Genomic DNA, 23,700 nt, shown 5'->3' with positions numbered 1-23,700 from the left:
TCGTAATAGGTTGAATGCACAAGTCCGATAAAAAGTTAATAAAATTTATTCTTATCACAAGAAATATAACTAAACGCTGGACTTTTCCACAAAGATATTCGTGCAATATCACAATATAACACAGTATCACGCAGTAGTTATATTTTAAACTACTAAAACGTTAAATAGAACGCAATCCAAAGCGCAAATAAAGCTAATCCGATCACAATTGCAGCAGCTAAGTAAACAAAAACAGCTCACGGAAACAACTGACCTGAGATGTTTCTCTCCGGCTTTTTAAATCTTTTTAATAGTGCACGAGAATGTTCTGGTAAGTTCCGTTTTCTCGAGATTTCTGCAAAGTAAAAGAGCAGAATTACGAGATATCTATTTATTAAATGTTAAGTGTGCGTGCACATGTATTTGTACTTTTCTGTCGCAGCTTACTCTTAAAATAAGTCTCGTGCTGCATTGCACGAGGATATAAAACAATTTTAATTGTAATTCTACTACCAAAATAACCAACTTAATACAAAATCCGTAACAGTATGTTAAATATGTAATCCAAAATTTAATGTTCTTAAGCTGATTTTCTAATAAAAAATTAATTATTAGAAGATAAGAAATCCCTATGATGATAAAACTTTTCATTATTACAACAGAGTTATAAAAGATATATTGTCAGAATTATTCCAATGAGCATTCGTGATTTTTTAAAAGAAAACAAAATTAAAATATGTAATTAACAACTGATTTTGAGACAAAAATTATCTGAACCATATTTTAACACCTCATCACAATAACGAGTTATTTGGAATGTCAAAAACCATTGAGTCTTTCAAATGCAAATTAAACATAAAGGAAAATGAGCAAATATCTCTCGATTGTAGCCTCTTACAATAATAGAATATGGCTCGTATAATAGAATATCGTAATGGCTGTTAAGTAGGATCGATAGTATGGACAGTCACAAAGTAATATGATGAAATATTCTCCTTGTAATAAATTTTCTAAGAAAGCTAGATTTTAAGCCAGACTCATTTTTAAGGTTTACCAGCACGCTGGGCGCGTATTCGAGAGGTCCAGGATTCGAGTTCCGGCGAAGGCTTTGGACATTTTTTTCATGTTTCATGCTTCAAAATAAGCTAATGACTCTAAGTGGCGCCCTAACTAAAAGGGTGGTGAATGAGGATTCCTCCACAACCAATATTTGGCTATTGGGCCCCTAATCCCCAGTCGCCCTTTAAAAGGCGTAGTATATAAGGTATTTCTCCCGCCTTCTTCGCGTGCCTTCGTGGTGCAATGGCCAGCACACTCGGCGCGTATTCGAGAGGTCCAAGGTTCGAGTCCTGGCGCGGGCATTGCACATTTTTCATGTCTCCTGCTTCCAAATAACATAATGTCTTTACAACCTAAGTTTTTAAAATTAGGAAAGATATTGGGGGTTACTAAATATTCCTTACACTTTCTTAGCTAGTACCTCTGCAAGGAAGAAAAGATCTGGCATCATTTCACAAAAAGATAAAAAGAAAGTTTCAAAATGCAAATGATAGCGTAAGGGCTTGCTTAGGTAGTGTCATTAGTAGGAAAAGTACATTAAGTATATAATATATATATATATATATATATATATATATATATTATTACAAAGCATTTGGATTCTACCTAACTTATAGTGGTGTGGTGTATTTAATTATGGCAAAGCACACTAGGGCTATCTGCCTAAGGGGGGGATGCCTTTCGTGGAGGACTTTCTAAGGGAAACTGGCTCGTATACACGTTACACATGGGGAAAACCACGAAAACGCCCATGCAGCCAGCCCTTTCGCGGGATTCGAACCTCGGACCGAACTACCAGTGTTCAGCGTCTTTACCGCTCGGCCGCTGGTGGGTCTACCTAACTTATAAGAAAGACCTTTGTCAGGATTTGCTAAAAACTTGCTGGAATTAGAAACCACTGGAGAAGAGGAGAAAATTTTTGTCCAGTTAATCCCCTCAAGCACCGCAAATAGAATCCAGAACATAGAATCAATAATTCTAATATTAATTATTTTTGCTACTTGCTTTTGCACAGGGAGGGATTCGAAATATATATTAGCGGGTAACCATTGTAAACTTGCTTAATAAAATAACAATTTTTTTTTGTTGTTACAGGTAAGAGCAAGAGAACATTTTAGGGTTAAATAAGCATATACGGCTTCATAAGTGAATTTCTAATAGCATGATTCTTGAATGAATCCAATAAATTTCTGGTCGCATGAGCAAAGATGTTAAAAGAAAGATAATTTTGAAATTCTGTTATTACCCATCTCAATAATAATCTGCATACGAAAATAGCACAGTTTCTGAGAAAAATAAAGTCTTTGCATAATTATAAAAATCATCGACGTTAAGAATCTCTCGAGAATAAACAGCATTCCGTCTCAAAGAGAATACAGCGCTACAAATTTTTATTATCAGCTTTGCAATTCAAAGGAGGATTAATTATACAGCATATCTTGACGTAAAAGTTTGCGATAATTTTTCCCGCGAGGTATTTCAATTGGAAATATTCTCCTACAGAAGAAATGTTTCATCTTACTAATCTCTTCATCCGGTTGTTACTACATTACTAAAAAAGTTACAATTCTACAAAAATAATTGTGCTGAATAAAACGTAAACTCTAAAAAATCCCACAATAGGATTATTAACATTTCTTAAATTAATTTTAAATATTGTTTTGGGCAGATTACAATTTGATTGCACATAAAGTACACAATTAAAATGTAATTATTTCTTTTCTCATCTTTAATTTTGTTTTATTTGCTCCTTATGCACAGAAACATGGCATTAGGAACCAAAAGGTTTTCAAAATGAGAGAAAAGTCCGACAACGATTTTGGGAGCTTGAAAATAATTGTTTATTTACTATTCTTCATTTTTCAATGGTTTTTTTTTATTTATTCATCGAAGTATTATTCATTATTTACAAGATTATATTTCACCTTAGTTGACTATATTCTAAATACTTTGCTGAAGTTTATTTTAAATCCATACGTATCTATATCAGAAGTAATGAAATGCATATATTTATTACATGGATTTAACCATTTCAGCCCATCTCGAAGCTTATGTGATGCTATCAAATAAGTTACTACGGATATATGCTGTGCAGTTAATTCTGATTTGAAATGTAATTTTTACTAGTTAAAAAGATGAACTGTTTCTAAGTAACAGTTTAATTACATGTAAATTTTTCAATTTAAAATGAAATCGCTACGTATTTGTTTCAATTTTTCGCTGCAAATTTAATTTACTTGCTAAATGATTTTAACTGGCTTTGATTAATAATGTTAAATAATCTGGAAATACATTGTAGAGGAAATCAAACATTATTTAAGACCTTTGGGTAAGATTTATGATTTCAGAAAAGCGAAAAATTAATTCTGGTTAAAACCGAAGAGTCAGTTTAAACAAAGTTATTTGGACTGACACTGGAGTTTCTATATTTGCTTTTGCATTCAAATAATTTGCTTTTAAACTTAAATTCCAGGATTCATAACATGGCAATGTATGCAGTAATTGTTTCAATCATAGAATTAGAATAGCACTCACATTAAATAAATTTATTATTTATTTATTCAATTATGGCGTGTATTCCAATTGATAGCTTTGTATTACTAAAAACGTTGTAATACTGCTTTCAGAATTTGTAGTAAGCACTTCCATTGTTTGGAATGTAAAATCAAAAGCGATTTTTTCTTTTAATTACTAGGTTAATCCTGTCAGCAATAGATACTAAAAAGTCATTGGCCAGATACTGAGTGTGCGATCTTTTACACTTATCGGTGGGGTGGCGGATATGTCTATTCTTTCAAAGTAAATTTTATAGGTTGCCGTAGTTAATAAAATACGTAACGTATAAAAAGTATTGATCCAAAAAAGCATAGTTTTTAGATGTAAAAAATAAATCCTAGAGGGAAAAAAATCAGAAAGATTTCAAATTTTACGTTGCGACCAAAGGGGCGTTTTTTAACGCTTTGTGTTTACTTTTATTTATTAAATATTATGTTCTTCGCACTTAAACCATAAAATTCAATTCAACGGCAATATAGCAAAATAATGTTAAAATGAGCATATATTTAGAATTTCTGATACACAATCTCGCGCGCTGGAGATAAATTTTTTTTGTACAGTGGTGCCATTGCTCGCTTTGAAATAGTTGAGTTTGTTAATCAAAATTTCGTTAAAGTGTTACGAAATATGAAATCTGTAATATTAAAATAAATTCCAAATTGGGGCTTCCAGATGCCCATATTCGGTGAAGGATTACGTTATTCAAAATTGGATGGATTTAGGTACCATTGTTTTATCACAATGCGAGAAACATGCATACATTTATGCAGATTCTATATTATTTAATTTCTTTAAATATAATAAAGGTTTCTAATATTTGGTGGCAATAATTAAAAAAGTGATTCGCCGTTTATAGTAAATCAACGCAAAATGCCAAAACAAAATTAATAGTCTTTCTGAACTAGCAGTTACTTATTGCATGCTTATGTGAAGTAAATAATTACTAAATAGTAAAGACAAAATATCACAAATTCCTTGATTTCCAATTTATTGGCATAAAAATTCTTCATAATACGTCACTTTAATGTAGTATTTGGCAATACATTTCATAGGCCATTGCTTCATAATTAAGACAGCATGATGATGTTCCTACTCGTAAGCAATCATCAAGATGTTCTGTAAATCGAAAAGCCTGTACTTCTATTTTGTGATATTCATTTTTGAAAACAATGATAGTTGACATTTTTAAAAAAAAATTAACAACTGAATTATGATATTCGGTTTTTGAAAACAATCATATTTGATATTTTTTAAAAAAATTTAACAAATACGCCGGATCCCTACTTTCCGTTTGGGACATTCGCAAGCATAGCGTTGGGAACCCCTGAATTAGAGGAATAGGTTAGTCCTCTAACATTTTAGACATTAACGCTCTTTTACCTAGCATTCAAAAACCTTAAAAGGTTCATAATTTTACCTCTTTTTGAAACCACGCTTCGGTCGAGATAGTCGGGATTTCGCCTGAACGGAAGGAGCTCGAGTTGCGACTGCTTTGCAGGGTGAAGATTAGCACGCTATCATCTGCTCTCATTGCTGCCGCAGACATGTTGTAAACTACTGGGCATACTAGATCATAAGAAATTCTAAGTTTTTCGTGACTCTTATAAGCGAAATTAATTAGCCTTTAAGTATTACATTTTAGTTCGCCTAAATAAAAGCGTTCTTATGGTCCAAAGGGCCCACCAGCGGCCGAGCGGTAAAGTCGCTGAACACTGGTAGTTCGGTCGGAGGTTCGAATCCCGCGAACGGGCTGGCTGCATGGGCGTTTTCGTGATTTTCCCCGTGTGTAACGTGTATACGAGGCCAGTTTCCCTTTGAAAGGTCCTCCCTTCTCTTAGGCAGATAGCCCTAGTGTGCTTTGCCATAATTAAGTAAACCGAAAATCGAAACTTATGGTCCATGAAAAAATTCGAAGTAAAATATATTGATGCAGTAATTTCAAGTTTAAACTATGGAGAGAAAAGCAGTACTAAAACTAGCTCTCACATCAACAGATCATTACGGAGTATACGCAAGCAACTTCTGTAGCCGTCTTATAACAACGCGCTCATCAGCTGTCGGTATCACAAATCTGTGGTCTAATTAGCTGGTCTACAGAGATTTTGCGGAGGGGATCATACATTTTCTAAAGACACAAAAAATAACGACAAAGGTAGATCAATTCAACATGTATGATTAATGATATGCAGACAAAGACGTGATCCATTTCGCAAGCCATTGTACTCCTTTTTTTTAAGATAAAAACATTTTAACTAATTGCTTTTTTATGTGACATCTATCAGATTAAAAATGGTATGATCCTTTTGCTTTCCCTCTTTATCCGAGTGATTTTCAAAAACTTATCAGGTCATATTAATCATTATTGTACTCATAAGGCAAATTATATAATCAATATTTGCATTCAAAGTACAATAAATCGTGTTGTGATGACCACCTCCCTCAGATCACCACTTCTGAATGTGACCAGTGTTTCGGACATCATAAATAAATACTAGTACTGAATTTCACCTCTCTAAGATGATAGCCACTACTCTCCGTGCGCGGTCGTTTTAGAGAGAATTACAATTTTTCTTCATACTTAATCTCCTTAGATAAAAACCACGGCTCGCCATTGATTATAACCTTTATACTGCACTTAAGAGATGCAATGAACCTTTTTTTCATGAGTAACGTAATAAACTATATTTCTAATATATTTCAGAGGGTTGATTATTTTGCCACGACTAGCGATTTTTATTGATAATTTTCTTAACCAGTTCCTTACTGATATATGGTGTTACATCACTTAACAGTGGTATAAATTAATCTCAGTATAAACAGGTGTAAAGTAACAGATCAAATATTTCAGAGATTGGTATATTTTTTTTAAATCCCTCACTATGTGTGTCTCAATTTATGTATAACCTCAAAATAATTCTATTCTCAAATCGGATTCTATAATTTTTTAATCTTTAGTAAGATCATCAACACAAAATAGCCTAAAACGTTATAATGTTTTAATGAAATGGATTATTTTAAAACATATGTCATTTACATTTTATTTTATCTCATATATATACATACTTATGACATAAAAGAAATCCCAGGTAGAGTGTACTCTCCAAATTTAAGTATTCATTTTCTATATACAGCAATTCATAAAACATTTAGCTTTCCTTTGTGAAAGCTCTTTTGTAGAAAAGCAGAAAAAAAGGCATTTAAAAATTTTATCGAATGTAAAATATTTAAAGCTTTTTAAGAATAATAAATACATTTAGACTTTATAAAAGTAACATTAAATGCCTTTCCTTGTGCATCAGCGATTTTTTAATGAAAAATCAAAGAAAAAAGTAAATGGAAATGCATAAGACGCCAAGTATCTAAAAGGAATTTAAAAGTTATTCAAATATTTAAAGCGGCATCCGGCTTGACAGAAACAGTTACTGTCTTATTTCAAGACATAGGGAACTCAAAAATAACAAACTCTTTCTTTTCCAATTTTAAACTTACTTATATTTCCTAGCGTCTCCAGTTTTTTCATATGCAATTAACAAGAAATCTTTTCAGTTGCTTAAAGTAAATTCAGTTACTCAAACCACTTCAATTACAGAAAGCCTTGATTTTAAATGAAATTGCATCATCTTAACCTGAATTTTGCAAATTATTAGTATTCATACAAAGTATATATTTATGTTTTATAATTCATAAAAATTTTGGGACAAAATTTTAACATAAACTTTTCAAATTTAAACATTTTTAATACAGCATATTCTATTCGTACCGTGCTATGTGGTGCAAGAGATCTATCTGAAAATAATACATAGTATTAGAAAGCTCTATACTGCAGCCTTAATATTTGCGGTAATCCTTTACAAAGAAAGGTACTTTAATTTCAAATATTTTTATTTTCTCTCGTATATAAAAATATTATTATTTAATTATAGAATCGGATTTATTTGTATAAAATATTTCAGGGCCTTACGTTTCTGGTGTTTATAATAGCATAACATGTTTTACTTATAAGGTTACATATAGTTTAATTAACTAAAGTTTAATTTTATTTTTCAGCGATGTATTTATCTTTAAATTGATTACTGAAAGTTAACAAAATCAAAATATAAAAAGGTATTTTTTTTTCTTTCTGTGCACACAGCCTCCAATACCTGTCTTAAATGTGACTGTCGTAGAAGCTCAAGGACTCGAAGCTAAGGACCCAAATGGTAAGATTATACCTTTTTTAAATTTTATTTTCACAAATCGTTTAGATAAATAGCTTAAGAAAACTTGCCTGATGATAGAATATAAAATTTTTTACGATTATCTGTGAAGAATTGAGTTAATTTTATTATCATTCAATTCAAAAGATTTATGAATCCTATTGCTGGGTAATTGATATGATTTTTCGGTAATCTATCATTAAAAAATATGTGATTTTAAAATTGCTTAATATTGTCATATTTTAATGGTTGTGCGAAATTAGAGAAACTAAAACGCAAGAAAATTTGAAGATATTTATAGGAATACATGAAAATGACGGGAGTTAATTCATATTTGAGAACAACCTAAACAGATATTAACGAAGAGACTTCTATTGGATTGATTCCTTTTCCTTGACATTGTAACATAAGTCTTAAGTTATAAGAATTGTTTTAAATAAGGTTTCCAAATATCTTGCATTTAACATTGTGCCACTCATTATACTCAGACGTATTGAATTATTAAAAATATGTAACTCTGATGATCGTTTCAAAGTAATCTATCGCTTCGCTTTATCTTCATCTTTCATTATGTAAGAAAATTGTTCGTAACTTTCACCACGTGTTAATTAAATTCAAACTCATCTTCTCGAAAGTATTTTCACGGAATATACAGGGTGATCCAAAATGCCGTTTACAAACTTTATGGGCTGGTTTGTCAAATCATAACGAATAAGTTTTACTTAGAAAATTGTGCTCGAAAACATGATCAGCTGCCGCTAGGATGCGATGTTCGCATATATATTGGAGAGAGAAAAACGGAATCATTTCAGGCGAGGATGTTGCAGGAAAAGTACACATCAGCTCAGTAACGAGAAATAGGCTAATATACATTACGTGTATGGGGAAAAGGCTGTGTATGGAGTCAGAAAAATACTACGTGTACACCTGCCGTAGAGGAAGCTGTGCTAGGAGAACTGAGAGGCCGCCACGATCTCAACACCTCACTCCTGTGGATTTCTTCGTGTGGGGGTGCACGAAATCCATAGTATACGAAACCACCCGTAATATCTCACATCTGCCTCGTCACCAGGATCGTGGAAGCCGCGTCACATGTTCATGACACAGTTGGCCGATCTGAACGATTCTGTGAATCCATGCGTCGACGTTGTGAAACATACGTTGCGGTGGACGGAAAACTTTTAAACAACATTTTTTGTAACCATGATTATATCCTTCATCTGAATATTTTTTTTAATAAAGTCTTATTAAGGCTTCTATCGACTAGCTATCTTTGCGTGTAGATCATGTTGCTGCAGCATGGCACGATTTAATTTTCGGACGCTAGATCTTAAGTAAAACTTGTTCGTCATGGTTTGACAGACAAGCATGATAAGTTTGTAAATGACCTCTTGGGACACCCTGTATGCACTTTTAAGCGGACATAGTCTTAAGTGTTGTGCTTTAATGGGAATGCCATTTATTTTTAATCTCTGAATACTTATACATCAAATGACAAATTACAGTTCTCTCTCTTTCTTGTCAACTAGTAGGATATCATTTTTGTCAATATTCAATGCAGAAGATTTATGAGCGAATTAACAGCATGAGCAGATACTGTGTTTATCATCTTTAATTGCAATATTGTGTTAATTATTTTTATTAGTATATTAATTTTGAAAACATAATCTATCATTACGCGAAAGGAATTGGATGGCAGTCTGAAGTAGTGGTCCATCAGAAAGAATAACACATGCTTCTTTTAAAAGCTATTGTAAATTGGTAAGATATCTCGTAAAATCAGTAACAGTCCTTGAACCAGCATTAATAACGCTGTTTATTAGACTTAGTTTTTAAGCATGTCAGATTCACAACATAAAATAAATATAATAAAATAATATAAATATATTTTGAATATATTATTATCTATTATTGCGATATCACTACAAAGGAAGATATATGTTATCTTTTATGTTAGCTATTGCTAGTAGAGTTAATTAGCAGTAATAATCTCAGTAATGAAAGTCTTCGTAATTTAGCTGCGTAAGCATGCGGTTTGTAGGTGTCAGTGACTCACCTCAATTCTATTTATTTGCTCAAAAACCTTTTTGGGATTCGTTCCATCTCAGACAATACTATGATTATAATCCATTACATGATTTTTCAGGTTCTTCGTACAAATCCAAACACTGGCAGCCTTGTCTAGTGCGTACTCCAGCGAAGTTATATTGGCTTCTACATTTTAGGAGTCAGTTCTGGTGTCATCTCTGATCCCATATCCGTTATTCTGTCTGTGTTCGAATTAACTCACCTACGTATCCTAATTATGATCTCACAAGAGAGGCATTAATAATTATCCTTCTCGTTATTTCCTAATATCGCGTGGCTTTAACTTGTACACCTAAATTAACTCCATTAACACCAGAGTGCGTTAATCTTAGTGATTTCTTCGTAAGGGTGCAATTTTATTTGCATGAGAAATGTTGATTACTAATAAAGTTATACTTCGTCAAGTGAGTATTTTTGGTTTCCGAGATGCATTATATTAGAATAATATTTTATCGTTTTAATGAATATTTTGTAATAACGTTTAGCAGTATAAATAGAAAAATAAAGAAAGGAATAATTTAAATAGCTCATTGGGGTTATCTAAAAATATTAATTCGGTAATATTCAGATAGACTCTAAAGCTATTCTGTTTCGTTCTAAAACAAGGTACAACAATTTAGCCATAGATTCACTAGCGGCCGAGTGTTAAAGTTCCTGAGCACTGCTAGTTCGGTGCGAGCATCGAATCCCGCGAACGGGCTGGCTGAATGGAAGATTTTGTAGTTTTCCCCATGTGTAACGTGTTAATACGAGCCAGTTTTCTTTAGAAAGTTTGCCACGAAGGCATCCCTCCTTTCCATGCTGTGCCTTAGGGCGGAACACGTAAATAATAATAATAAATTAGTCATAATTGTATTCTCCTACGAAATCATTTGAGCTCCATTTAAAGCACCTTGAACAATTTTTATTTAACGTAATGTCGAAACAAAAACGCTTGTTCTTTGTGAAACTGTGTTCTGAATTTTTAGCCAGCTGCGGTTAAAAATAAGAAGAGGCTGCCACTGATGATACCCGAAAAATGTTAAAAGACTACTGTTTCAAAAAGTGGTAAAATTTAACCATACACTTGCTATTGAAAGAGGAAATATACATGTCAAAATATCTCGAAAAGTATGCAGTGTTCCTTTAAAATTAAGAACAGTCTGTGGTTGAGTTTTACCTGTATTTAAGCTAGCTTTAGTAGTAATAATTAATTATGATATAAAATTCATTTGTGAAACGAATGCTTTAAAAACACATTGAAACTAAAATGCTTCTTAACATTATTAAGCAATTTTGTGCTGCATCCTGATTTTCAATTTAAATGAGGATGAATGATGGATAATTGGTAATGTCAGATAAAGAGAAACTACCGAAAATAGGTTGGTGATCTAACCTCTTGGAATAGAAAATAGCTTTTTATTACAAATACAAACGTAATTTCTAAACATTGAAATAAAAAAAGTACTCCACTCGTATATACGAGCACGTCTGTTACTATATATCACAATGGATGCAAAGGAAATAATAGGATATACTTCGCAAATTTCAGCAAACTACATTGCAGGAAATCTAGTTTGTATCCTTATTATCGGATTACTGGTAATATCGAAGGTCGCTGCTCTCAAAACGGTGACTAACTTATATGCAATATGAGCACTATATCTTGAATAAAACACTCAACAGAGTTATAAAAAATAATATATTTTTACTATTATTATTTTATGTAATGAATTACATTTTCATGATATTGTAGAGTCATTGGGATTTTTTTGAAGAAGGTGATGCGAAAATTGTGCACTGCCCTCGCCGGGACTCGAACCCGAACCTCTCGAATACGTGTCGAGGATGCTTCCAATTGCACCATGATGACACATGGAAAGGAGGGAGAAAACTCTTTATAGACTCCTCATTTTGAAAGGTGACTGGAGATTAAGTAACCCAATAGCCAAATCTTAGTGGTGACGAATTAGCGCCCACTATCTTTCAGTTCGGGCGCCACTTGTAGAGTCATTAGGATTTTGTTTAAGCAGGAGACGTATAAAATATGTGCAGTGCCCTCGCCAAGACATGAACTCTGGACCTCTCGAATGCGCGTCAAAGATGCTTCCAGTTACACCACGAAGGCATACGGAAAGGAAAGAGAAAATACCTTAGAATATGTCGGTAAAGTTATGGTTGGATAATTGAGATTCTGCTGAATTCGGAATGATCTCTTTCCATGCTAAGTTTTATAGCTGTTTTTAACACCGTAGTTCCATCCTACTGAGGGTAAAATTGTTTAGATTGAGAAAACGGACTTATTATGACAATGTTATGATAATGAATTGCAAAAGATAAAAAGCATATAAAGGAAACTAACTTTTTCTTAACATTATCAAGCAATTTCAATCCCTTTTAACAAGTACATGGTAAATTTCATTAACTACTGAGAATTACATTACTTAGAAAATAGTCAGAAATTTGCATAAAGTATTGGGGAGTATAAAATGTAGACCCTACTGAGCGAATTCTCGCTGTGTCTTAAAAAAACACATGACTGACGACGAAGATTATATAATAACCTTTTTTTTACTTTAAGTAAACTGAAAAGAACATGCACACTCGAAGCTTACAACTAATCACCACTTGTGGCTAAGTAACTTAATACAAAACTTGTATGTACAATCAAAATTAATTAAATTTTAACTACACGACTGGCTCCTACTTCAATCTAAATCCACTTTATCGGCTGCACACAACAAAGCCCAGTCTAGAATATCAACATAATTTAAAGTAAGTGGCTAGCACAAATATTCAAACACGCGGTATAACTCATTCTCGGCGTAATCCGTTCTACTCGTAACTAACTCTTCTACTATGGAAGCTTAAATTCTGCTACTTAAATGCTATTTCCGAATTCATTCAGATTTGTATATATGTCATTTAAATTTGCATTCTGGCAGTAAATTGAGATTAAAAGAGAAAGGAGAGTTACTTAAAGTAAAAAAATAATTGATTAATACAAAATGAGGTATTTTTAGTATGACTAACTAAATTTTAAATAAATATAAGTTAATAACTTTCCTCTTTTCAAAATGTGTTTAGCAATTTTTAAAGAAACACAAAGTATATTTGCAAAATTTGTCTTTTCTGAAAATTGATTGATATGTAATAAAAGCGAATCAAATGACGTAGTAAAAAAATGTGACAATCTTATATAAAGCAAATATAAAATGCTAACGCAGAGAAGCATTAAATAATAAGGAGCCATAACAAGAAATAGTAAGACATATGCTGCTTCCCAACATAGTTCACGACTTTTCTTCATATTGTATCTACCAGTTTCAAGAAATATGATTATTCTCCGTCTGTCAAGAACCCAGCTAGAGTCTGGATTTCTGCGAGCAGGCTTGAGTATAACAATATCTCTAGAAGTTATTCCCTAAGCTTTTAATTGGATTCGTGTCAGGTACTATCCAATCGAACATTGTCTTCCCTGACAATACATAAAGTTTGGGTAGAAGTTGAGTTATTTACGTCATAGATACAGAGAATTGGGTTTTCTATTGATTTTATGTTATCACTAAGAAAAGTAGCTTAAATGATTATGTCAAAGTACATGAGGGCTGAGTCGCTTAAATTCAAATGAAGTGTTCGAATATTGGCTTGCTTTGACATTCTCCTAAGCAAATAGTCTTCAGTATGCTACAGATTAAGTATCTGAACTTTAAGTTCTCCACACCAGTGTATAATTTCAAAATTATGCAAATATTAAATTACGATACAGAATCTTTTAATTCGAAGACAATATATAAGATATTTAAACTATTGCAATAAGCCTACTTCTGTTTAGTGGATCATCTAGGTTAGACTATGGAGTCATTAGGTTTCTTTTTTTTCTTTTTCTTTTTTTTTTTTTTTTTTTTTTTTTTTGAAGCAGAAGATGTGAAAAATGTGCAATGACCTCGCCGGGACTCGAACCCTAGACCTCTCGAATATATGCCGAGTGTCCTACCATTACATGAACAAGGCATATATCTACGACAGAGAAAATACCATATATACTTCCTCTTTTATAGGGCGACTGGGGCTTATGGGACTCAGTCGCCAAATCCTGGTGGTGAAAAATCATCATCCACCACCTTTCAGTTCGGGCGCCACTTGTAGATTCACTAGATTTTTTTGAAACAGGAGACATGAAAAATGTGCAATGTACTAGCCGGGACTTGAACCTGGACCTCTCGAATACGCGTCAAGTGTGCTACTACGAAGGCCTGCTGAAAGGAGGGAGAAATGCCTTGTAAGGCAAACAAAAATATGTGCTATCATGTTTTGGCTGTTAAGCAATAAATATGCATATCAGTAACAACGAATATGCTTGCGTACTTTTGTTTTATAGAAGTATTAACTGAAATCTTGACTTTATTCTGCAAATGCAAGTGTGAGCTTGCAGGTTTCATAACTCATGTCTTCTGTTCCGAGCATTAGAACCCGAAAGGTCACGAACACCAAATTTCTTCGAATTCGAACTTTTTAAAAGTCCTCGAATTCTTTAAATAAGAAAACTGATAAAAATAATTTTGCTTAATATTAAAATTTTAACTGTATTAATTCACTTAATAAATAATTCACTCATTTTACATAAATTAAAACTCCCTTTTTGTGTAACCAGCTGCTTTAGAGCAGTGTTTGTTTCAAAACAAAATTTCAGTCCTGCACTTCGTAAGTTTTTTGCTAACAGGCAACCTATCATTACATCCAACCAACCGTTTCAGATTGAGATACGTCAGCGTACATTTTGCTACATATCGCAAATTTAAAATAACAAACATTCTTTCATACATTTTTTTAGGAAGCGTTAACTCAAATTTTGCTTTTATTTTTGCATTAACTCAGATCTTCTTGGGAAAGCAGACATGTTCTCGAATCCGAATTCCTTGAAAGGCGAAGAAAAAATACTTAATTGCTATTAAGTATTAATATTGCTTAGTCAAAAGGTTAAGAACCGCTGATCTAGATACCAATGAATGTTTACCAATCGTGTTCGTTTTTTAATAAACGCGTCTTTTGAACTTCAGTAAAAATAGTCTTCCCAAAGGTTTAAGTAATAAGACTTCGCGGTGTAGTAGTTAGGGGAGCCTACTGAGGTACTGAATGCCCCGGGTTCGAATCCCGGAGAAGGTATGGATGTTTTAAATGTATAGTGTAATTGTGGCATGAGGCACTCTGAATATATGTCGAGACGAAATTTCTCTCGAAAGGTTGATGATAGGAAAAGTGGGGGGGGAGACCCTCAGAATCGTTCCCGCGTGGTGCTCTTCATCAAAACTGGAGGCGGAACTGAGCGAGTTTTGTATGGTGCTCAAGGCTGTTACCAACAATAGGCGCAATCTTGCTTTCCTTGCCCCGATGAATTTCAAGGGCTTGTTCTAATGTTATTGTCAGGCAGATAAGTCGCAACACAACACAACAACAGGCTTCACGGTTTTCAGGCTAGGATTCTGAAGATTCGGATTATGGGAAATGCATGAAGTTTAGAGCTTTCGAATCTCAAGTTCAGAGTTTTCGAAGATTCGGTGGATTCGAAATTTACAATATCCTATCTCAAATTAGAATTTCAAATGGGAACATGACACTGCTGAATGACGCTGTTCATATTTCTTATTTTGATAGCTATTTTTTCAGGCATTTTCATTTTTAAGTGCATTTATACATGACATTTACACGTATGAATGTTATCACGGACATAATTGTATTTTAATGAACATAATGAGGCCTTTTTCTTGAAACGTACTATGAATTTTTAAAGCAGTGAAAGATGTCAATGAATCATTGAGAAAAGATTTGGTTTCACTAAAAAAATAAATGTAGCTGATGATTAATTAAAATTAAAGAATTATATTTTTTAATTTATATTTTAACTCTTGATTTAATTTTTACAATAATGTTAACTGTTATTTACGTGTTCAAGAGCTATGTAATTTACAAGATTTATATTTAAACGGAGCTTTTGTATTTATTTAATAATACAATGGACAGCTAAGAAATATAGTTCATATATCAGCGAATGAGCTCTTCAGTACGCTGGCATAGAAAACTTAACTGTTGTTTGCTTAAATTAATCCATCTTTTAAGCTTTATTCACTTGACATAAATAAAATTGTCATGTCATCAATTTATGTCTTTCCGAAAAAAATATCGAAATGCTAAATGATTGACAGGGGTCCAATTCAATAAATTTTCTACGTTTGTTTTGAGATTATCTGAAGCTCAACGGAAACATGGGAAGAGAATTCCATCGTAGTGACTACGGAAGTTGACTTAAGGATAACGTATCTAGTAAATATGTCAAAGACAATCTTTCCACCGGTAAAAATGCTTTAACAATCAATAGTAAAATTATTTGCGACATAGCATTTCAGAAACGTTGAAAGTTATGTAAAAATGAAAGTGTAATATAAAAGGAAAGAACCTGTTATACATGACTTGTTTTTTGTACAGAACTTGAATTTGCAGCATATTCTTTGCGCGTTCTTTTATTTCCCTTTTGCCATCTAATGGCGGGGTGAATAAGAGGGCAGAATATTTTGAAATCGTCAGCGGATCGAATCCAAGCTAAAGGGCTTGCTGCGTGGACGTTTCCATAGTTTTTAAGTGTAAAGTGAGTATGGAACTGTTTTCCTTGAAAGGCTTTCCATGAAACCGTCTCTTCGATCAGAAAGATAGCCTTCATGTCTTTCGTCACAGTTGATTAAATAAAAAAAAAACTCTTCACAGTTACATGATCGACGTAATGTCATCGATTAGAATCACTAAGTTTCTATCATTCATGAATTTTTAGTTTCTTGTACGAACTAAAGGATAAATTGCAATCGCGAGATATTTCGGTCATCAGATTTTAATGTAAATATCCATTTTGACCAGTCCCGAGTCAATTTTGACTATTTTTTGGCGGGACATCTATACGTACTGACAGAATAAAGGATTCTGTTCAAAAACGTATTGTAAAATTGATTGAAAGTGGACTTTTTTGTGCAGTCTATATGTACGTGCCTTATGTGTCTCAAATAACTCAAAAACGGCTATCCGTAGAGCGATAAAATTTCGTATATGAGACTGGCTGTATCATCCAGTTGGACATTTTCCTTTTCATTGCAATTGGCAATACTAAAATATCCATCCTAGCACTATAATACTACAATACTTCTATATCCATCCATCTTATCCGGCTTAAATTTCCTTATCCGGCCTTTATTTTTGCAATCGTTGATCGTAGTCATATACTTCCAATATTTTCGATTTCTGCTGAGAATGCAGTTAATATTTCACATTTGCATTTTCAAAATGCATAATTTTCTTTAAAATATTTTCCAAGAAAAATGCGTTGTTCGATAGTCAAAGCCCAGTTTGTATAAATCTAAAGCAGCGTGTGGCCCAGGCATTCACTTTCAGAAGGCTTTTAGATGCTTTTAAAAATAAGGGGCATTCCAATAAGAATGATATAATTTTAAGCCAAAATGACAACCATCTTTAAAATAAGACACAATAACACGCCGAATAAATACTAATTCAGAAGTCAAACAACAAAAATCAGCGTTAATTTACAAAATTTTCACAGGACTAGTTTCGATGGTTTTACCGAACCATCATCTTCAGCTGCAAAACCGCAAATGAAATGCAAACCGCAAATGAAAACCGCTACAAAATTTTCACAGGACTAGTTTCGATGGTTTTACCGAACCATCATCTTCAGCTGCAAAACCGCAAATGAACAAGATAGGAAATTAGCATCTTTAAAATGTTATCACTAGCACTAATTTTTATTTGTATTTAATATGCTCTAGAAGCTCATTATGGTTAAATTAAAGCTTCAAGAACGCAATTTTGGATAAAAATGTATCTTCTCGGGTGAAGCTCATTTACGCTTGAATAGATGTGTTAACAAGCAGAACTATCGTTTTTGGTGTAAAACAATCCACAAGAAACCCTTTGTATTCGCAAAAGGTCGCTGTAAGGTGTCGTTTATGGCATAATGGCATCGTAGGACCCTTTAATCTCTTTCTCTCTCTCTCTCTCTCGTTTAAGACGAGGGAGGGGATGCAATTACAGTGTAATTTAACAAATTTTTTGCGGCCGAATTTGGAAAACATGTTGTTTCAACAAAGGCGGGGGCCACATGTCACACTGCTAACGTTACTATCGACTTATTGCAAGAAATGTTTGGTTTAGAGATAATTTCATAAAATGCAACTATTCGTTGTCCTTCCAGAAGTTGTGATTTAACTTCTTTAGGTTTTTCTTTATGTTTATTTCCATTTTGTAGGGTAATTTGAAATCGATGATCCTCACAAACAAACCATGAAAGAATAAACATGAAACACAACATTCGTGACAACAGACCCGAGTTATTGCATGCAGTCATAGAAAAGTGGGTTCATCAAATTCGCTGTTGTGCATTATGTCGAGATGGACGCTTAAACGAAGCTCTACTGAAAACAATATCGTAAATTGTACTTGAAAAAAATAACAAAATGTGGTTTCATCTGAAATAGTTTTTATTTTATTTCATTTTAAAATCATATTATTCTTACTAAAAGACCCTTTGTTTAAAATGCGTAAAATTTTAAGCAATTTGTTTTAATTCGAAGTTTTTAAAAATGTAAAATTAGAAGAGGAACAAAATTTTAAATTTCAGATTTTAGTTTCAATGACTTTTTTTCAAAAATTAAACATTCGTTTACCGTTTTATATGTTAAAAGCTAACTTGTGTATATTAATATTGTGTGTAATAAAATCAGTAAACCCTATTTATGTTCTTCTAACTCTTTATGGCCCTCCAGCAGCGGAGCGGTAAAAACGCTAAACACTGGTAGTTCGGTCCGAGGTTCGAATCCCGCGAACGGGCTGGCTGCATAGGCGTTTTCGTGGTTTTCCCCATGTGTACCGTGTATATGAGTCAGTTTCCCTTAGAAAGTCCTCCACGAAGGCATCCCTCCCTTTAGGCAGATAGCCCTGTGTACTTTGCCATAATTAAATAATCCAACCCAATCTAACTCTTTATGTCATCCTAATGTTTCCGAAAGAAAAACACATAAAATAGACCGTAATTCAAGCAGTACATAACCGTGAAACCAATTCATATCTAAAATTCATAGCAAAATAAAAAGAACTTTTGTTTAAATGTAAAAATAGAAAATCAGGGGGCTATTTCTAAAAATAATTTAATTTTTATGAGTGATATCTACTAAATTAAAAAATAGAAGTAAGATTTCTTTTAAGATTTGTCTGGACCTCCAGTTTTGTAAATCAAGCATTGACGATAACTGGTCACCACCTAGATTTGGCCGATGGCGTTTTGCTCTTCTCCTTCTTAGTGCGGTCCCACCAGCGGCCGCGCGGTAAAGTTCCTGAACACTGGTAGTTCGGTCTGAGGTTCGAATCCCGCGAATGGGCTTATTGCATGGGCGTTTTCGTGGTTTTCCTCATGTGTAACGTGCATACGAGCCAGATTTTCCTTAGAAAACACGAAGGCATCCGTCCCCTTAGGTAGATAGCCCTCGAGTGCTTCGGCATAATATCATAAGCCAACTATCAGCCAAACAAAGTGTGAGAGTGTGGGAGGAAAGGTTTGTAAAGAATTGCAGACTTCCTTTATGTACGCTTTTGTAGTGCCCTGACTACCATTAGTATTGGAAATTCCATGACTCGATTCAAGGCAAGATTGCTGTTGTTTTCACACATTTCGCTCTCCAAAATGCATAATATTCTTTAACAGCTTTTCGTTTCGTTTCTCGTATAACTAATTGCAGAAGGAGCGTGTTTAAGCACATACAGATTAACACATTTCCAGCCATTTTCTAAGGTATAGCTTGCTGTAACCATTAGATATATACTGAGTGGTCATGGTTATCTGAATATGGATAAGCACGCTAGGACTATCTACCTGAGAGGAAGGAAAACTGTCGTGGAGGACTTTCTAAGAGAAATTGCATGTATTCACGTTGTACATGAGGAAACCTACGAAATCCCACCATGCTACCAGCACGTTCGCCTGAATTCCAGCCTGAATCCAGGTGAAATGTTCGCGTCAAACCCAGGGTGAACTACCAGTATTCAGTAGTCTTTTTAACCGCTGGGCCACTCGTGAAGCTTATACTGAGTGTATTACTCATTAATACATATCTATTTATTGTGTGTATGTGTGTATGTGATTATGGCAAAGCCTCGAGGGCTATCTGCCTAAGAGGAGGGATGCCTTCGTGGAGGACTTTCTAAGGGAAACTGGCTCGTATACACGTTACACATGGGGAAAACCACGAAAACGCCCATGCAGCCAGCCCGTTCGCGGGATTCGAACCTCGGACCGAACTACCAGTGTTCAGCGACTTTACCGCTCGGCCGCTGGTGGGCCATATCTATTTATTAATTATATGAGCTAAGTAATTGATTTAACCTTTTCGCATGGGTTATAGAGACTATTTTTAATGTATTAAAACCATTTAGCCAACTATTCAACCAGCAAGGAAAGCAAGGGACATCCAGCCTCCATGAAAATTATAAGAGCTCATTTTTCTTGAAACTCAGTTTTCCATAAAACTAAAAACCGCGGGAAAACTTCAGAAAATTTTGACTTTCGAACACGTAAGCAGAAACATCTTGTATTATAGCATATATCGATCGTTGAATAGTTAGACTGTTAGAAATCAGTAAATCGACTGAAACTTTTTTTGAAGTTCAGAGGCAAAACGCAAAAGAATTTTCCAGATATGCAAATGTGCATGTACAGCTAAAGTATATTTTGTCTTTGCGTAATTTTAAAGCTCACTAAACTAGTAAAATTGCGTACAAATTTCGACTTTTCGTATCACAGAATTAAATTTCTTTAAGCGGAAAAATTTTGTAAGCAAAAGCAACATAACCGTAAAAAGTTACATCTTTTGAGACCCTTAAAACATCAGGTTTTCTAGAAGGGCAACTTCTTACCCGGGTATTACTGTTATTATGAATATTTGAGTAATGCTACATGTAAGATTATCTTATACGGAAAATCTTACGCAAAATTTTATTTCTAAAGTATGCTTACTGGGCAGTAAGACTTTTTGGTTTGATTCTTAAGATTTTTCATGCATGTTGAGCATGTACGTTGTGAAAGGAATGCCAATTTCCATGAGCGTTTTGGTTATCGTATAGAAATTTTCGTAATACATTAATGTTTTGAAACCATTGATGTAAATAAACTTTTCTGAATGTTCTCCGATAAATTTAAACTAGAAAAATACGTTGCTTCGACTGTTTTTCTATTTCTTATCCTTGAACAGATGGCATTGCGTGACGCTTCGACATCAGGAAGCAGCACAGCCTGGTTCATTTGAGTTCACCGAAGAGCGTATGTGAGCTTTGAGTCCAGCGAGTATGAACACCGAAGTAGATGGCATCGCTCTCTTTGATCCTATCATCTTATCTCTTTCTCAATGACACATCGCCCCGCCTACCACTTTCCAGGAAAGGGCGGTCCTGTCCATGAGCCTATAGCCAACAAAGATTTTATGGATTTTTGTATGATGATTAGCTTGATTTTGTCGTCTACTAGGACAAAACTCTAATATGCGTTTCTTCTGCATCTATGGGACAGTAAAAGTGTGAATTATTAATGCAAGAAAGCTGTAATTACAGAAAAAAAATCAATAAGATATCATTTTGTATCGATTTATGAAATGCTTTGATAGTAGCTAGGAAATGTAAAGTAAGAAGTAGGGCGTAGTTAGTAAGGAAACAATAGCTTTAACTTTCTCCGAAATTTTGTATACGTTGTCAAATGCTAGTTATTATTTTTATATTTCACTTGGCAGTAAATATTTATAGAAATTTCAACTTTCGATTTTTTCTTCTGCTTCATATATATATATATCTGAAATGAGTATATCTGTACCCTTTAATCTACTCGCAACATAAAGCCAAAAAGCTCAATATTTTGAGAAAGTTTGTCGCAAAGTGATTTTATTCTTCCTCTATGTATAATACAGTAAAAAGAATGAGGTGAGAATAAAAGTGTCTAATACCATATTATCTCGTTTTGTACTTCTGTCATGGACAGGTGTCATACGTTTCCAGTTTTATTTAGCTAAATAAATTTTCTTCTCATTTTATTCAGCTAAATAAGCTTGTAATCTTTAAAACGTCAATCGCAAAATACTTGCGTTTATTTTATAAAATGGTAATACTCCAATTTTTGTCACATATTTCTTATACTCCACCAAGCTGTTCTTTATTAAAAGAAAGTATTGGCTAAACATCTACATTTTTACTGTTAAATATATATGCAAACTTGCACATACATTTATGTGTTATTTTTTCCACGTATGTTAAAAGTGTAAAAATGTTTTTACTTTACTAAGAAGCAATTTATAAAGCAACAAATATTTGATTTTTTTATCTTCGTATCTATCTGCGAGCAGCTTTATCTGTAATTGAAATAAATATCGTAACTGGCAATGCTAATCTTAAATGTAGCATTAGCAAAAATCAAGAATTTGTTTCAAGCATGTTGCTTTTCTCGGGAACGCACAAAGCTTTATGAAACTCTGAGGATATTTCAGAGGGTAAAGTATACGTTGTGATTAAAGGGGACAATTTTTTTTTATTTAGGGTAGAGTAAAAACATTAGAACTAAATTCAACAGAACAGAAGCTCTTACAATTAGCCAATGTGCAAGTGTAAGGTATTGCTTGTGAGACAGTGTATCCTATTCTACGTCACATTTGACATCTTTCCTCCTAATCGAACAGCATTTTTGACGTACATTTTAATTAGCGCGTTTTTTATGTTAAATCTTTCCTGCACGTCTTCTTCTCATCGACTTCACCAGAAAGGAAAATAAAGTATGTCTAAATAGCGAGTGGGAATCTAGCGAGAGTTTGGCAACTTGGTTCAGGAGCAGTGTACCTGTGATTCTATGTGCTGATGTACTGTGTTAATAGTTCTAGCTATATGAGCTAGCTGAGAATTATAGCTTTCATTTGTAGTGTCATCAGAAGCCGCGTTAGGATAGGATCCTGGTCTGCGTCCTTAATTTAATTTAATTTTTATAAATAATTGTATAACTGTTGTACTCAGGCGGCAGGAAGCGAAAGTTTCTGTTAAACAATTTAGGTTTTGTAACTTCAAGCTGAATAAATATTATAGTTAGTTGCGTTTACACTTGTTGTGATGTCTTTGTGCTACTGAATTTTATGATGGAATAAGAATTAGTTCTAGTAGTCTAGAAAGTGTACCCAATGTGTAGCTAGAGAGTGACATGATACATTTAGAGCGGAAAAAACTTTTTCTTGTTGTAAGGATTATGTTAATTTCATTAACAGTTAAATTTTAAGTTAAAGTTCCTTTCCTGTCAAATTCTTAACTTTAACTTACTACTTCTGGCTAGAACGTATTTTTGGAATCTTTCTGATTTAATTTAAACCGCGAAGTCTACTTACAGAGTTAGAGAGAATCAGATTTTCTGATTTGCGGGCGTCTGCCTTTTGGCTACTCTCTCTCTCAAAGCTTTTATTACTCTCAGCCGTACTCAGGCCCTTGATAAGCTTCGTAGTCAAATAGAGTTAAGGGGCCAACTCGATTAGAATCTTGATAGCTTCGGCTATATTTCTTTAGTTAATCTTAGTTTTAGTTTAATTTTTAGTCTCTTAAGTTCAAGCCCAAGTGTCGGCTTTGATTGTACACTCCAAAACGGAGTTTTGTTAAATTTTATTGGAATAATAAAGGGTTAGTTACCCTTCCAGCTTGTTGTTTCTTGTTACACGAACTTAAGCGATTATTCGCTAACTAGTTTTTAAGATTCGTCACTTTCTACAGTAACTGAGAA

At 33.6% G+C, this 23,700-nt stretch overlaps 1 protein-coding gene across 3 annotated transcripts in view; it reads left to right on the top strand.

The window, feature by feature from the left end:
* LOC118186652 (BAI1-associated protein 3-like) overlaps positions 1 to 23,700 on the top strand; it is a 600,433-nt gene that overhangs the window by 316,300 nt on the left and 260,433 nt on the right. For all 3 annotated transcript variants that reach the window (XM_085808773.1, XM_085808772.1, XM_085808771.1), the window contains one exon: positions 7,727 to 7,793. In XM_085808773.1, coding sequence (XP_085664899.1) covers positions 7,727 to 7,793 — 67 coding nt within the window. The remainder of the gene's footprint in view (positions 1 to 7,726; positions 7,794 to 23,700) is intronic.

The sequence above is a fragment of the Stegodyphus dumicola genome, chromosome X2, assembly GCF_044657685.1.
Source record: "Stegodyphus dumicola isolate Sdum_Otavi_A_Nest chromosome X2, ASM4465768v1".
NCBI classification, from domain to species: Eukaryota; Metazoa; Arthropoda; class Arachnida; order Araneae; family Eresidae; genus Stegodyphus; species Stegodyphus dumicola.
Note: the sequence above shows the minus strand (reverse complement) of the source record. Positions and strands in the feature narration are given on the sequence as shown.